General features: G+C 41.3%; 1 protein-coding gene across 5 annotated transcripts in view; it reads right to left on the reverse strand.

Annotated features, from left to right (window-relative positions):
• GIGYF2 (GRB10 interacting GYF protein 2) overlaps positions 1–18,202 on the reverse strand; it is a 121,516-nt gene that overhangs the window by 93,359 nt on the left and 9,955 nt on the right. For all 5 annotated transcript variants that reach the window (XM_012727063.1, XM_012727073.1, XM_012727070.1 and 2 more), the window contains one exon: positions 2,891–2,974. In XM_012727063.1, the coding sequence (XP_012582517.1) occupies positions 2,891–2,931 (41 nt within the window). In that variant the 5' untranslated portion in view covers positions 2,932–2,974. The remainder of the gene's footprint in view (positions 1–2,890; positions 2,975–18,202) is intronic.

Consider the following 18,202-nt stretch of genomic DNA (forward strand, 5'->3'; position numbering starts at 1 on the left):
TGGCCTACAGAGCCTAAAGACCTACCTTAAGTCCATACTTAGGGTCATTCGTAGTCTACTGCTACCACACTTTCCAGTGTTCTCCCACCTTCACAACGATCACAAATACAAATACATCTCTTCATTTTATCTATCTCTGAGGTTTTACATCATTATAAAAATGACAGTATTTAGAACACAGTATCACTAAGGTTCCACATGGTTCAGAACAGTATAGTACATGGTCTCTGTTAGTGCATGGTCTCTGTATGGTATACACTGATTCAATGTATTCACTCCGAACTCTGATTCTCAGCTACTCTGGAGACACACAGTGGCTCCTTGCTTCAAATTTCACAATGAATGTTAGACAGTCTCTGTCCATATTGAAGCTTTCTAGCCCAGGCTTACTTGAGTTACTTAGAGACTTCCATTTACTCCCTTTGCCAGAAGGAATTTGGTTTCACTGGTGGTAGAAAGAAGGCAATGGACTTATTTAGACCTCTACTCCTCCTCCATGGCATTTCAGAAGGCATCTAAGTTCTAAAGCCTGCTGGGTAACAATTAGGGCAAGCTACTATATTTTTTTTAAAGATTTATTTATTTATGCATACAGAACTGGGGTACAGCCAGAGGTGCAGGGGCAGTGAGAGGATTCACCAGACACAGAGTGGGGAGAAGAACAGGCCGACTGATGAAGTACACTGATGAGGGGAGCAGCAGGCGGGTCAGGAGAGGTCTGCCACGCCATGTGGGTCACCTCCAGGGCTGGGGATCGAACTCATGCTGAAGTGGCTTTAGCTTCTTAGTGCTGTGCTTTAACCCGCTGCACCACCAGGGAGGGGCCCAGGGCAAGCTACTATTTAAGCAGTAGCTTAAGTTACCTCAATTCAAGATTTGATGAAAACACTTGGCTGGGCTGATCAAACAAAACACCATTAACCAGCACTTCAGAGTACCAATGAGAAGGACATATAAACCAAGTCAAGAATACACTGAAATTACTTTGGGAACCCGAGGCTTAGGGCAGAGAGCTATACTATTTTACAAAAAGGATGAGGGGGTTAAATATTTTAAGCTTTAAAATCAAGGTCCTCTGTTATAACTATTCAACCCTGCTATGTAGTGTGAAAGCAGCCAGATAATCTGTAAACAATGGTGTGGCTATGTTGCAATAAAACTTGACTTACAAAAACCTAATTTACAGGCCCACAGGCCATCGTTTGTCAACCCACAGTACAGGGCATCAAGCTAACGGTATATTGACTCTAAGACATCACCAGAGTTTTTATTCTGGGTCTGCTAAATCCTAGAGGTTGCCTCTTTCTGTTATCTCTTAATATAGAGATATTGGGGTTTTGAAAAACTTCCTGAATTTAGCTGCTGACTTTAATCATCTTTTACAAAGAAAAAGATACAATGGCATATAAATAAATACAAAAGAGAATTACAAGTTCCATATAAAGCACAAAAGCTGCCAACAAAATGGTTACAGTGTGTACTGCATGAACTTAAGTCCACTGAGAAAAGTTAGTAAGACATGAATAAAAATTCAGCTACAAGAATGTAAATTTTTATAATAACAAAAAACTGAGAACTGCCTATATATGCTACATCTGTAAGACTAATTAAATAAATGATGTCACATCCATACAACGCAACCACTAAACCATTAAGATTATTTTTATAAAATATTTATTTAGAAAGATGTTTTGATGTAATTATTAAAAGTGGGTTACAAAATTGCATGTACAGTATGATCCCATTTTTGTGAAAATAAATGTACATATACACAAATAGCCATACATAAAACCACCTAGAAAGATACACCAATGTATTTACAGTGGTTGTCATGGTCGGTGAAATTCTGCTGACTTTATCTTCTTCTGGCTTACTTATAATTTCTAATTTTTCTAGCAACACTGATAAGAAAAAATTTCACTATAAAATAATAACTAAGACAGGTACAGCATTACTTATGTCAACATTTCCAAAATAAATTCTCAAAGTATAGGAAGTCACATCAGTTCTTAGAGCTTCAAATTGATTTCTCCAGGGCCTCCAATTGCTAGCTATGAGGGCCAAGAACATTTAGGCACTACATGTAAGAAGAAGTGCAAAGAATAAGGAAAGTGACTAAGAGTACTCAAATCGGAGTCAACTACAGAAGTCTGCATCATGAGCAAACCACCTCCAGCTGAACAACTGAGAATATTTGGGACATCTATTCCAGTTTTCCTACTTTATACTGCCTCTGGCTCAGGGTCTGAATGAAAAAAAGCAACTATCATTATTCATGCCACTGATGAGAGGATCTTCAATCACCAACTTTGGGGGGAAAGGTAGGGGGGGTAAGTCACACTACAATGTGATGGATCTCAAAATTCCATGAGAATTCCATATTCGGGGTCCAAACACATCTGTAAGAGACTCAAATGTCAATTAATTGGTATTGTGGCAAATGTTACCCAATCCTAAGTGGGTTACTGATAATAGCCAGTAGACCCCCTGCTGAGCTCATCAATAAAATTCAATTAATAATCCAATAAAAATTATTTCAAATGAGACTATGAATAGAGATCAAAACAACACTGTAGCAAAAAACATACATATATTAAAAATGTTACAATTATATAAAACTAGACAAAGGCTCAAACAAAATGCCAATAATTTGCTAAGGTGACAGAAATGTGGCTAGTTTTAATTCCATTACCTAACCAATTTTTTAAATAATACAGAATGCAGTTATTAAGCAAATATAATTTATTTTTTGACAAGTTACATAGTTTTCAGCCCACCACATGGAGCAAAGTCTCAGAAACATGCACTTACAAACCCCCCCGCACCTGCACCAGCACTTCACTACTACTAGTCACCCGGTTTCGAACAGGAGGAGACTCTGAAAACTCACCATTCGGGCCCAAAGTTCAGTGTCTGCGTTTCCGCTGCCATTCTTTTCCGTATTTTCACAACAGATTTTTGTATGTGGAGAAACCTGTAAAGAAAAAATATCTCCATACAGTTAGTCAGTCAAGATGAAATGCAGAAGTCCAGCCCACAAAGTACAAGTGTGTCCTGCTTATGCTCCTCTCTACTGGTCACCAGAATGAGAAGTGAACACCTGTTAATACTAACATAAAAGTCAAAGTGAACTGGGAAAAATCCACCCTGATATTCCCATTCCTATCCTTTCAGGCTTATCTTGGGGAAGAAGACATGGTATCATGTCGAAGCTGGTAAGATAGGCCGGAGCAGGGCATGCACTGGGGACAAATTAAATTGCTCTTCTTTACCGTCCTGCAACAGGGAGTAAATGAAGGGCACCAATTGTTTTTTCAGAGATTTGTTGATACACAGAAGAAATGGGGTGTAGGCTAGATGTGTGGGGGACAAGAGGAGTCACCGAAGACAGAGTGGGGAGCAGAACACTGAATACACTGAAATCCACTGCTAAGGTGAGCAGCGGGCAAGACAGGAGAGGTCTGATGTGCCATGAGGGTCACTCCCTGGCCAGGGATTGAACTCAGGCTGGGATAGCATATAGTGCCACCGTGCCACCAGAGAGGCCCCCAGATTTACCTTTTTATTACTCCTTCACAGTGATTCTCCTGTCACCAGGTGGAAATCAAAGATCCTTAAAGTAATAATCTCAATTACCAATCTCAAGGGTTCTGCTAGAACTTCCACACTGCTGCTTAGCACTTTAACTACAGTGATTCTTTAAAAAATCTTAGATCAGGCCCTCCATGGTGGCGCAGCGGGTTAAAGCACAGCACTGAGAATCTAAAGCCGCTTCCGCATGAGTTCGATTCCCGCCTGCTCCGGAGGTGACCACATGGTGCGGCAGACCTCTCCTGACCCACCCGCTGCTCCCCTCAGCAGTGTACTTTGTCGATCTACCTGTTCTGTTCCCCACTGTCTCAGGTGAAGCCTCTCACCGCCCCTGAGCCTCTGGCCTGTACCCCAGTTCTGTATGCACAAATAAATAAATCTTTAAAAAAAAAAATCTTAGATCATCAAGTTAAAATAATAAGCTAATGAACTTTATTAACGAATTTTCAGGGGCAAATTCAAAATATCATAATTTAACATGAAATAAGTCAGAGAAAGAAAATGAATCAAAATGTGTTGACTCTAAAAGACAAACTCAGAGAAAAAAGAAAAAAGGGGAAATGGGCAGATGTTGATCAAAGGGTACAAACTTCCAAGTTTTAAGATTAACAAGTTCTGGAGGATGTTATCCAATGTGGTGATTACAGCTAATAATACTATGTTCTAATTTCTGAGAGCTATTAAAAGAGTAGATCTTAGATATCCTCACCACAAAAAAGAAATAGTAGTTAAATGATGAGACAGGGCTGTTGGTGCTATTGTGGGCGTCACATTACAATACATGTACCAAAACAACACATTGTACACCTAAACTTGCATAATATGATGTGAATTATATCTCAAAAAAGCTGGGGGACAAGAGCTCAGAAAAAGAAAAATACTGTAAATATTATGTATGCACTGCAAATAACTCCAAGATACATGTATCACCCTGGTTTTTTTTTTTTTTCTGTTTAAATGATCTATAATCAATAAACTAGAAACTGCCCTGAAACACAGAGAAGTGAAAGTGTGCTACTGTACATAATCTGGCCTCCTCCCAGAAAGTATATCTGGCTGTGTCGACCACATGGCTCCAGGGATACTCCCAGGCTCTTACGTGACTCTGATCAGACAAGCATGCACACCAGACTCAAGCTGAGATCAACTTAGTGCCCTCCCCACTTCTTAAGTCACTGATGGCTCAAAATCATAAGACACATGTTTTTTTCACATTTTAACATCTCTGCAATCAGAACACACCTTGGAGCAATGCTCCCCTACACAGCTGCTATGGCTCAGCGGGGCTGTGTCGGATGTCACTGTCTGCAGTTAACCTGGCCACTGCCGCTCACACTGTCCTTTCAATTGTGTACCTGACTTCAACTTCAGCTAAAAATGTCTTCAAAAAGATTATGATTCTAAACTGAAATGAAAAACATTAAAAGGAAAGCAATTACAGCAGTGGAATGTTAGTGAAGTGGCTGACTCTTCTTCACTGGAGGAATGACAGCAGGTGCTTTACAGATCTGAGAGGGAAAAAATGCTACAAACAAAACTTGTGTTTTGCTGCTGAGACGTCCACTGGTCACTTACTTGCAGTCACTTACTAGTGGGAGAGGGGGGAGAGGGTTTGAATAGCTTCGTAAGAATCAAGTCACTGAATTTTAAATATAGGAGCATACTCCCTTAAGACATGTTTCATCAACATACCCTTAGTGATGTGACACTACACAATGGGGAGGAGGAGGAGGGAGGAGACGTCTACAGTACTAAGTGAAAAAAAGATTTAGAAGAGTCACACTCTGCATATGTGGAATCTGAGAAGCATCTTAACCACTTTATGTCATTTCTATTTTTCTTTTAATATGTGCACATGATTATGTACTACATAACAAAAAAATAATTTGCTAAGTAATTTAAAGAACTTTTTTAAATATGTAAAATAAAAATTCTAACAGGGGACTCCCTGGGGGTGCAGGGGTTAAAGACTATTAAGCTATCCAAGCCACTGTGGCATGAATTCAATCCCCAGCTGGCCAGGAAGTGACCCACAGGATGCAGCAAACCTCTCCTGTCTCCCCGCTGCTCCCCTCAGCAGTGTATTTCAGTAGATCAGCCTGTTCTGCTCCCCAGTGTCTCTGGTGAATCTTCTCACCTCCCACACCTCTGGCCTGTACCCCAATTCTTGTATGCATAAATAAATAAATCTTTAAAAAATAAATTTCTAAATAATTAAAAAACAACTGTGCCAGCCTTTACTTCACATATTTCCTTCTCAGAAATACATAATATGAAGTCTTACAAGCAATGCATTTTACATTCAATTAAATTATACACTACCATAACCACCACCACACTCCTCCCCCCCCCAAGGAAATGATCTGTCAAGGTAGTGATGGTCAGACCACAGTAAAAGCCCACTGGAGGTTAACACACCTGTGACCTAGTTAGCATCAATCGATTCAGCCTGCTTTTTAAAAAGTATGTGAACCCACCTGCCTAGTAAGATAGTGGAGACTATCAAATGGGTTTTGGCCTTTTTGTTTTGATAATACAAAACATCTTGAAGGAACATTTTTACCACCACTTTAAACTCAGCCTATTCATGTTCCAATGGAACAATGACCAACGACTGGAAGATAGCTCTGAATTGACAATGTGAACAGAGTTTGAATCTCAGTTAATTTGTAAAGCAAGTGAATCACAACTAAAAAGTGCATCACTGGCCCTCCCTGGTGGCGCAGCGGGTTAAAGCACAGCACTGAGAATCTAAAGCCACTTCCGCATGAGTTCGATTCCCGCCTGCCCCGGAGGTGACCACATGGCGTGGCAGACCTCTCCTGGCCCGCCTGCTGCTCTCCTCAGCAGTGTACTTCGTCAATCTGCCTGTTCTGCTCCCCACTCTGTCTCTGGTGAATCCTCTCACCCTCCGCATCTCTGGCCTGTACCCCAGTTCTGTATGAATAAATAAATAAATGTAGATAAAAAAAAAAAAAGTGCATTACTGCACATTTGTAAAAATACTAAAATGACTCAGATTTTATTTTTCCCCTTTAAGTTACTCCTCCAAGGCCATCACACATCTCCATATAGGAGTTGAGTAGCCAAATCTGCCAGGCACAAGCAGCATTCCTGAACTACATCTCAGGAACAATGGCAGGGAAACCTGTTCAGGTCCACCTGTAAGACCTTTAGGTAGTGTCAGACAACCACAGTGCACAAACAAGAAAAAGCAGCAGTCATTTTAACAATGCCTTGAGCTACAACATCATTTCCAGAAAATTACTTCCTAATGTAAAGATTTTTCTAGAAAATGCTTAAGAACCTAAGAATACTAATCCAAGAGATTGTCATCAACTACACAGACCTACATACTCAGAACAGTGTCCTGCCTTATGAGTTAAAGCAGTAAAGAGTTATGTCTGTTGTCAGCACTTAAGTACTATAAACACTATTTCTGAATTCCCACCCAACATTGATCCTCCCAATTGAATTTAAATACATGCAATTCTAATACATTTATGTGTTCTGGAGGGATTGTCTTACACGATGCCTCTGCATTATAGATTAGCTGGAATGGAAACTAGGCCTGATTTCTTAATCATCCTTTCTAAGGGTGCAGTGAGGTATTGAAATGAGCTAAGTTAGGCCTTGCTGCCATTTAAACCCCACCCTACCCAAATGTTTTCAACTCAAAATCCCAGGAGACTTGTGGCGAGTAGAAAACAGCACTGTTTTACATCAGGTCAGGACTCAAACCAGGTTCTGGGTGCTGTACTTCCACCAGGCAACCCTGCCGATCTTAAGCCATTTCCTCTTTTCTCCTCCATGACCACAGCATTGTCATATCCCAGTCATTTCCTTCCTATGTAGTAAGCATTCTCCCAGAAGTTTCTTTTGGCTTACCTTGGTGTGCCTATGGTTTATTTAACTCTAAATTCTATTTGGACATTGTCTTAAACCTTTTCTGTATAATGATGCTCTCTGCTAACATTTTGGGTGGAACCCTAACTAAATCATGGGGAATAAAAAAGGGCAAGCAGCAAGTGGGCATATCATTACACCAGCAGAGGGAAGCTCGCCCACAAATTTCTACACACTCCCTCGGGAGCCCCATCCTGCTGCAAATTACAGATTTGGCCTTTCTCTCTTATGACCCATGTGGCATTTCCGCTGACTGTTACTCTTGGGCATCCAGCTCATCAATAACTGGCCAGCTGACTAACTTTCCGTCGGCAGGCTCAAAAGCCTAGAGTAATCTAAAACTCCTTACTATTCCATCCTTCGCGTCCAATCGTTTTGTCTCAAATGTGTTTGATTCCTCTTTCAAGAGTCCTCCTGCATTCTCTTTTCATTAATGTCAAGCTTCTGTTGACTCAGGTCTGGATTATCATCAAAAAATTTATTCTTCCTTCCTCAGTTCAGCCCTTTAAGGACTCACATCCAACAAGATCAATTATCCCAAGCGCCTCTCCAGCCACACCTGCCCTTCTTTGAAATGATTAAATCTCCTCTTTAAGGTCAAGACTTCTAGTTTGTCGGGGCCCCACAAATCTAACATCCGTAAGTGCTCAGCTCAATGCCTAATGTCTCATCTCCAAACTCAAAGCCAAATGAAAACTCAGTAACTCTACTGCGTGCTTTGGCAGCTCTGTGCCTCACTCACACCATTCCACCCGAAGAGCTGTCCTTCCCTCCAGAGTGGCCTGTGCAACACCAAGGATCAATTCAAATATCTACTCCACGAGAGGAGGGATTTCTGTTTTCTAAAGCAGAAAAGGCACTGCTATCTCTAGAATGGAAAAATTAAAGTGGAAGATGGAGAATATAAAAGATTCGGTAACAATATGGTGCTCTGCAGCTGGTATTTAAAGAGAAGGAGAAAACAAATGAATTTGGGAGGGAAGGTGCTTAGGGTGCTTGAGGTGTCTGAGTAGATATCTTAATGGCCATGCTACAGACCTTGAACTTTGAGTGTGTTAAGAAAATGGTGAGACAAAGATTTGGAAGGGAATCTGCAGAACTGCAACCAAAAATTGAATGAAATTATCCCAAAGCAGAAATGATTAAAGGGGTAAGAACAGAGGTTCAACTAAATACTGTCCAGTAAGGAAGAAAAAGACCATGCTATGAGACAACTCCAGTCCAAATCTTTCACCTAAACTCAAATTCACTGCACCTAAAAACAAAATCTGGGCTCTCCCTGGTGGCACAACAGGTTAAAGCACTGCATTCTGAAGCTCTGTGAAGCCACTGCACCACGAGTTCGATCCCCAGCCAGGGAGCTGACACACAAGGCACAGCAGACCTCTCCTGACTGACCACCACTCTCCTCAGCAGTGTACCTTGTCAGTCTGTCTGTTCTGCTCCCCACTCTGTCTCTGGTGAATCCTCTCGCCCACCACACTTCTGGCCTGTATCCCAGTTCTGTAAGCATAATAAATGTTTTAAAAAAAAAAAAAATTACCTACAGTAAATCATCTTTCTCATTCCCTGAGGTTAAAAAAAAAAATTTTAAGTCTCATGTAAATTCTGCCTTCATTGTCTTCACATTGTGACAAACACATATTCACATGTATGTGATGGGGAGGGGGTACGAGTTAAATGCTTTTGCAAAATTAGGAATATATTATGTACCCTATTCTGAAAATGCATTCTTCTTAATTCTTCTAAATATACTTCTCTGCATGGGCAAATATTTAGCGAACATACAGAATTAACTTATGAAGAAAGGGCCAGACAGGCACCACCTGGCTGCACTTGAGGTCTGTAAAGGTGTTAACGGCCATAGAAATGAGATGCCTCCTGGTTTTTGGCCAATATAAACAATCTACAGTAATAAACAACTTTCTGCATTCATCGGACAGGTTATAAGGGCCTCCCTGTGGCCTACAGGTTAAGTCTCAGCACCATCACTGCTACTGCCTGAGTTTGGTCCCCAGGCAGGGAGTGACCCAAAGGGCACAGCAGACCTTTCCTGTCTCCCTGCTGTTCCCCTCAGGAGTGGGTAGATCCAGTAGATCGGCCTGTTTTGCTCCCCACTCTGTCTCTGGTGAATCCGCATACCTCCTGCACCTCTGGCCTAAACCCCAGTTCTTCTACAAAAGGAAAAAAACAACTTATGTATGATAAAATATGGTATATTTAGAGAAAATTATCTCACATTGACTATAGGGACTTCAGTATAACACACGTGTGTTTAACAACTTAGTATGATAAGAAGTTTCATGTTATGTGTATTTAAATTTTCACTAAATATATCTGGACAAACACCTAGACAAGGTCTCCATACTATACACGTTTAACTCATCTGGAATGATAAAAGTAATGACACACAGTAAGCATTCAATTGTGGTAAGTGAAGTGCAGGCTCATATTCCAAGACTGTGATAAAGGTTTAAAAAAAAAAAAAAAAGACTATCAGTCAGGACCAACTTGGTATCCCAAAAGTTTGCTAAAGCAACAAGAGTTCTGAACCACAGGGGAACTATTGAATTTCATTTTCCTTGAGTCAAAGAATGTCTAATAGCTACTGCTCCTTTGAAAGGGCTGCTAGAATTAAGGAGAAAATCTCACAAAAGCTAAAACAAGTAAGGATCATATTCAAGTCAAAAAAAAATCATCTGTGAAACACCTACTAAGTGTCAATCCCTGCTAAGTCCTGGGAACAACAGGGTACTGAACTCAAGAAATCCCAGAGTTCATAAAAGGAAAACAAATCTTGAACTGTGTAACATGAGGCTGGGATGAGGGCCAGGGAAGGGATGGCCTACAGAAAAGTGAAAGGAAGCATTAAAACAAAGTTCCAAAATGCAAGCAAGTTGACTTCTACTGTTGCCAAAAAGGGCAAGCCAAGCCCTGGACATAACCTGAGCTTATCTAGGCCGGCAGTGCAGATGGCAAAAGCTTTGCTCAACTACCTACTATGGCATCTGTCATATCACCTTATGTGCATAATCAGCAGTAATAACCAGATTTAACCCATACTAAATACAAGGCATTAGCAGAAAATAAGTACTAACTTACTTCACAAACAGAAGCTTACTAAATAGAAGACTAACCTGGATGAGCCTTCTTTAACTTGAAAACATTTTAAATACAAAGAAAAAAAATTTAAGTACATATGCTCACGTGGTCTTAAAGGCACAGAAATTCTGTCGAACACACAAGAAACCTACATGACAGGTATCTGAGGACAACTAAAGGTCAAGGTGGACGAGATCTATTTTTGACTGTGCTATACTCTTGTACTTTTAAACACCTTCCCACTTGGCCCTCCCTGGTAGCACAGCAGGTTGGAGCACAACACTGAGAAGCTGGCAGTGGCCTGTTCAGTGCAAGTTCAATCCCTGGCCCTGGAGCTGACCCACATGGCACAGCAGACCTCTTCTGACCCACTCACTGCTCCCCTCAGCAGTGTACTTCACTGATCTGTCTGTTCTGCTCCCCACTCTGTCTCTGGTGAATCCTCTCACTGCCCCCTGCAACCTCTGCCCTGGACCCCCTGTTCTACATGCATAAAAAATTAAATCTTTAAAAAAAAAAAATTTTAGCAAATGCTGAAGATGGAATTCTTATTTGCAAGATGACAAGTCCTGAATACAGGACCTCTTTACTTCCTGTACCCTTTACTCTTCTCCAAATTTTCAACAATGGGCATTCATTTGGGGTATAAATACTATCTGCCTTGGTTTTTAAAATGCTGAAAGCCATTATGACTACGAGTCACCTGAAGGATCGCCTGACTTATCCAAGTCTCTCAATTTTTACAACTAAGCCTACTATTTCAGAAACACACTTATATTCAGAAATACACAACTTAAAGATTAGATATTCTAAAGAAAATCCTGTAAAAATATTTTCTTTCATCCAATAAAAAAAATCAAAGGGATATTTGTAACATCTTCTGGGTATCTCTAATCAGATTACCTACACACATTAAGAACAAGGAATATGGTCTCCTTTGTGATGCAAGGAGTTAAGTCTCAGTACTATGCAGCTATGATCAGCCACTGCGGCCTGAGTTAAATCCCCAGCGAGGGAGTGACCACAAGGCAAAAGCCTCTCCTGCCTCCCTGCTGCTCCCCTCAGCAGTGTATCTCAGTAGATTCGCCTGCTCTGTTCCCCACTCTTTCAGGTGAATCCTCTGATCCCCCCCATACTTCTGGTCTAGTCCCCCGTTCGTGTATGCATAAATATAAATAAATCTTTAAAAAAAAAAAAAACTTTACTTGTGACACAGGAAAGTAGATAAAAATAAAGAAGGCTCCAAACTTACTTTTGATGGCTTTTTTGTCTGGGAGATAAAGGGACATAGGATAAGAAGTGAAGAGAAATTCACACTTGAAGGCTCAATTTTCTTACATTAAGTAGGCAAATGACAGAGGAGATACAGTAAGGCTTAAATGGGAACAAAGAAATACAGCTGCTGCAACCCACTACAGTGTTTTCTTAACAAACTTTATTTACATGTAAAGTTACATAGATTTATACAACTATTACCAAGATTTCACAGAAAATCCCCTTAGTTTCCCTAATGCAAACTCATATTGCCACAGTATATCTGTGGGGAGAAAAAAAATAAAGAAACCAACAGTGGTACATGATTACTAACTAAACTCAAGAGTTTATTCAGATTTCATTAGTTTTTCCAACAATGCCCTTGCTCAACTGTTCCAGGACCTAACGCACACCGCAATTTGCAAGAGTAGTTCGAAAGGCCCAGTCATGACAGCGATGGCACCTATCAGCATGGCTGTGGGTACTGTCTCCAGCTCAGCTACATGGCAGGCTGCTGACCACAGGTCTGAGTCAGGGTCAGGGTTCTGTCCGCACAGTGGATGGAGGAAGAAAAGGGTATAAAGGGTAAAGGGAAGGATGGTGGCAAAAGTGGGATGGAGCCACTAAGAGGAATAACAGAAGAGAGCTGACAAACAGGAGATGTTGGTAATGTCAACGCAGGAGTAGTAGAAATAAAACTGAAAGTACTAGAAGGACTGGACAAGGAAGTCAGTCAAGGAAGCAGGAGCCGGGGAGGACTGAATGGGTCATCCACATGAACTCTTAAGTCACCTCAGGACACCTCAGGACACTGAAAAAGAGGAGCGTAGGGAAGACAGTGACTCAAAGGGTGTGGCCACTAGCACTATTTGATGATGAAAATAGAGGTGGTTACCATCAGACAACCCAAACTCTAGAGGAAAAGGGACTTTGCACAAAGATGGACAAGAATAGCTGATGACTACATAGAATCTATCTTCTAAACCAGAAAATGTTTGTCTAGCAGGTAATTAAAAACCCAATAGTAAAGGAACTTAACTATGAATGGAAAAAGATGAAGATCCTGGTTCTGCCACTTGACACACCTACCACTGTGCAGGGAATGTACTGATAACTTCTGTGGACTAGAAGGAAGGTAACGCTGTCAAGGTAAGATGGGCTTCAACTGCGTGACCAACACTAAAAAATACCCGATGAACAGTTTAATACATGAAGAGATTTCACCAAAAAATGAAATTTCAGAAACTTTCCACAGTAAGGTCTTAGAAAGATATAAAACCATAAAAGACTGGTCAAGGGGAAAAGAAACTCATAGCATGAAGAGGAGATGATAAGGAGGATGAACCACCAGGTAGACTTTCATTCAATGCATGTTAGATAAGAACCACAGCACAGATTAGCAGGCCTCAAGTATTCTGAGACTAGCAATTCCAGTTCTCCAGACTAACCTAGCATCTCTAAAAAACAGGAACACTCAAACCTCTGAAGGAGTCAGGAAAGAACATGAAGTGGACATGTGGCATAAAGTGCCTTGGAGGGAATGCATGCAAACTGTCGCTTCTGCGACCGCCACATTAGAGTACCTTTCTCAGGCTGAAACCAACTGTGACATGACAGAGCAAATACCAAGGCCTTACCTCCCTCCTCTGGCTACACCAATCCTAGGGCTAAAGACATCAGACTAAAGACTATCCTCAAATTTTAAAGACAGTTAACTTTTAAAGGGGTCCCCTTTCTAGCAGGGGTTTGAGTCTCGGCGCTATCTAGCTATTGCCAGCCACTGCAGCCTGAATCGATCCCCGGCCAGGGAGGGACCCACAGGGCGCAACAGACCGCTCCTGTCTCGCCCTCTGCTCCCCTCAGCAGTGTTTCTCAGTAGATCCACCTGTTCTGCTCCCCACTCTGTCTCTGGTGAATCTTCTCACCCCCTGCACCTCTGGCCTACACCCCAGTTCCTATATGCATAAATAAATAAATCTTTTTAAAAAAGAAAGAAAGAACATCACTGCAACGTTTATGGATTAGGAAGATGAATCTGTAATTTACTTAGAACAGGGAAAAGTTATATAAACTAAACATACATGTACACACAGATAATGAAGGAGAAAATGAATGATAGAAAGAATATTAAGAAACGGTGACCACACTGGATGTAGGGCATATGGTAATTCCTAGTAGTTTTTAGCAACTTTCTGTAAGTTTGAAATTTCCTTCAAATAAAGACAAAAAAAAATGTAGTACACAGTATTCAGAGAAATTATTATTAGTCAGAAACAGGAAAAAAAAAAAACCCAACTACTGCTAGGTACTCACAACACTATCTCAGGCATGTTCAGTAAAAAAAGCTAGGCACAAAAGAGTACACTCTGTATGAGTCTTGTCTTTCTTCAGGGAAAAAAGATATATTTATTTATTTATGCACACAAGAGTTGGGATGTAAGTCAGAGGTACAGAGGGCGAGGATTCACCAGTGACAAAATAGGGCACAGAACAGGTGGATCTACTGAAATACACTGTTGAGGGGAGCAGCAAGCAAGACAAGAGAGGTCTGCTGCACTATACAGATCACTTCTCTGCTAGGGATTGAACTCAGGCTGCAGTGGCTGTGTATAGCTTCATGGTGCTAAGACTTAACCCTTTGTGCCACCGGGGAGGGCCAGTATGAGTCTTTTCATGTGACATTCAAGGTAAAATAATCAAGGGTAACATAATCAGAAATGCTTAACCATGGGAGGTAGTGACTAATGACTGGAAAGGTAAAAAGGGACATTTGGGGCCCTCCCTGGTGGCGCAGCGGGTTAAAGCACTGCATTGAGAAGCTAAAGCCACTTTCGCATGAGTTCGATGCCCGCCCCGGAGGTGACCACATGGCGTGGCAGACCTCTCCTGACCCGCCCGCTGCTCCCCTCAGCAGTGTACTTTGCCGATCTGCCTGTTCTGCTCCCCACTCTGTCTCTGGTGAAGCCTCTCGCCGCCCCTGAGCCTCTGGCCTGTATCCCAGTTCTGTATGTACAAATAAATAAATCTTTAAAAAAATTAAAAAAAAAAAAAGGGACATTTGGGGGTGCTGGAAATGCTCATTCTCTTGACCTAGATATTGACTACAAGAGTACATAACATGAATGTAAAAAATACTCCCAACCACACACTTCAGATTTGTGCACATATTTACTATATTTTATACTGCAACCAAAAAGTGGTTAAGTAAATCCCTAACTGGTTTAGTTAGAGAAAAGGAGTGCAATTAAAGAGCCTCCCTGGTGGCACTGGGGTTAAAGTCACAGTGGCTTGAGTTCAATCCCCAGCCAGGGAGTGACCCCCTGGGCACAGCAGACCTCTCCAGTCTCGCCCACTGCTCCCTCAGCAGTGTATTTCAGTAGAGCCACCTGTTCTGCTCCTCACTCTGTCTCTTGGTAAATATCTTACTCTCTACCCCTCCACACCTCTCACCTGTATCCCAGGTTATTCTGTGCAAAAATAAATAAACATTTAATAAAATTTTTTTTAATTACTGATACATGCAGCCACATTGATGAATCATGCATAATACTACACTTAGCAAAAGAAACCAGATTCCAAAAGAATTCATACTGAATGACTGCATTTATATAAAATTGTAGAACAGGCAAAATTGTAATAGAAAATTTTTTTACATTAAAAAAATGCCATTTCTAAGTCATACTCAGGCATTTCAAGTGCTCAGCAGCCACATGGCAGGATTTGACAATGCATATTTATAGGCCATTTCCGTCACAGCAGAAAGTCCTGTTGGACAGTACGTGGGAGAAGGGAAATGACTACAAAAAAGTGCGGGGAAACTGGGTGACAATTACCCAAGTATGCACACCTGTCAAAATGCACATTAAAATGTATACTTCAGCCCCTCTGGTGGCGCAGCGGGTTACAGCACAGCACTAAGAAGCTAAGCCACTTCGGCACGAGCTCGATCGATCTCCCTTCCCGGAAGTGACCCACATGTTGCAGCAGACCCCTCCTGATTCACCCACTGCTCCCCTCACCAGTGCACTTGGTCAGCCAGCCTGTTCTACTCCCTACTCTGTCTCTGGTGAGCCCTCTCACCGCAACTGCAACTCTGGCCTGTACCCCAGCTTTGTATACATAAATAAATAAAGCTTTAAAAATGTTCTAAAAAAAAAAAAAAAGTATACTTTGTGTAAATGTACTTAAAATGAAGGCATTTTATTTGTGAATGCTTAATGAAGGCATATATATTTACCTCAAAAAAGATGATTTTGGGGGGCCCTCCCTGGTGGCGCAATGGGTTGGATGGGGCATTGCGATCTGGCCGCAACTGCTTCAGTACAGGTTTAATCCCCCACCCTGGAGGTGACCCGCATGATGGCACAGCAGACCTCTCCTGTCTCACCCGCTGCTCCCCTTAGCAATGTACTTCAGTGGTCTGCCTGTTCTGCTCCCCACTCAGTATCTGGTGAACTTTCTCACCACCCCTGCACCTCTGGCCTGTACCGCAGTTCTGTATGTATCAATAAATAAATCTTAAAAAAAAAAAGCTGACTTTTAAGACCACAATTAGTAAAAGTAAAATGCCTCCCTCAAAACCAGTGCCTTCTAAAACTAACATTTTATATTTCCTTCATGTTAAAATCACCAGTCTTTTAACCTATTAATAGATGTCAACTAAAATAATACATGAAAATGGAAGAACATTACCTAGAACTATGTGCCTCATACAGTACCCATTAACATAATTTATAATAATTAAAATTTTAAAAGTCAGTTTCTCCAGGGATGGAGGAGTGTAACTTCACAGGATGCAAACCTGACAATGTGTACAAGTCAACCAGATATCAAGGTCAACATTAACAGTGAGAAGTCATGTTAATAACCAGTGCTCATGAAGCTCTCAAGGACATTATGCTAAGTGACAAAAGTCAGATAAAGGCAAATATACAATATTACCTCATTTACATGTAGAATCTAAAAAACAAGCTCACAGATGCTGAAAACAGACGGGTAGTTGCTAGAGGCAAGGCCAGGGGGACAGCAGGCAAAGGGAGTCCAAGAGCACAAACCTCCAGCTATAGATCAGTCATGAGAGAGAATGCATGCACGGTGGCTACATGTGGTGATGCATATCGACAGTTGCTAAGCACAAAGCCATATACTCAATAGTATCTAAACATGGTGAGGAATGGTAACTAGACTTGATGATCATCTCACAGTGCACAAAACTGAATTGTGTTGTACACCTGAAACTAATATTATGTCAATTACACCTTGATAAAAAAATTTTGAATAAAATCCACTATAAAAGGAATATAAGAGTAATAAAAAAAATTTTGACATTTAAAAAAATGCCATTCCTAAGTCACACTAAGGCATTTCAAGTGCTCAGCAGCCACATGACGGATTTGACAAAGCATATTTACAGGACATTTCCATCACAGCAGACAGTCCTGTTGGACAGTGCGTGTAGGAGCCTGTCTTTATAGGAATTGTAACTAATCATAAGTTATGACCAAATCTGTAGCTATCCAATACTAAAAACTCTCACTGAAATGTAAAGAACTTCTATGACACATTTATTTCAGTTTCTACTGCAAATAATTTTAATGCTTAAAAAAAATAAACCTAACAATAAAAATGTTTTGCTCCCCAGAGCAGCACTTCTCAAAATAAAGTCTTCTGACATGCTTTCAAGGTGTCTGTGATGTCAAAACTACTTTTGCAATAAGATATTTTTTGCATTTTTATTGTGTTGGCAGTGCATTGATCAAGCAAAGCAGTAATGGGTAAAACTGCTGGCACCTTAGCATCATTCAAACTGTATGCATCATCAATCTGTTCCTCACTATGCAATGCCACATAAACAGCAAAAACACCTACCTTTGATAAAGCAGATAAAAACTACTAAATTTGGGGCCTCCCTGGTGGTGCAGCAGGTTAAAGCATGGCATTAAGAAGCTAAAGCCTCTTCAACATGAGTTCGATCCCCATCCTGGAGGTGACCCACATGGCTCAACAGACCTCTCCTGACCCGCCCGCTGCTCCCCTCAGCAGTGTACTTCATCGATCTTCCTGTTCTGCTCTCTACTCTGTCTCTGATGAATCCTCTTACCGCCCCTGCACCTCTGGTCTGTACCCCAGCTCTGTATGCATAAATAAATAAATCTTTTTTTAAAAAAAGAAAAACTGGCCATCCCTGGTGGTGTAGCGGGTTAAAGCACTGCACTAAGAAGCTGAAACCACTTCCGCATGAGTTCGATCCCGCCTGCCCCGGAGGTGACCACATGGCGCGGCAGACCTCTCCTGGCCCGCCTGCTGCTCCCCTCAGCAGTGTACTTCATCGATCTGCCTGTTCTGCTCC

Source organism: Condylura cristata, unplaced genomic scaffold (assembly GCF_000260355.1).
Source record: "Condylura cristata isolate star-nosed mole 26May11 unplaced genomic scaffold, ConCri1.0 scaffold00002, whole genome shotgun sequence".
NCBI lineage: Eukaryota > Metazoa > Chordata > Mammalia > Eulipotyphla > Talpidae > Condylura > Condylura cristata.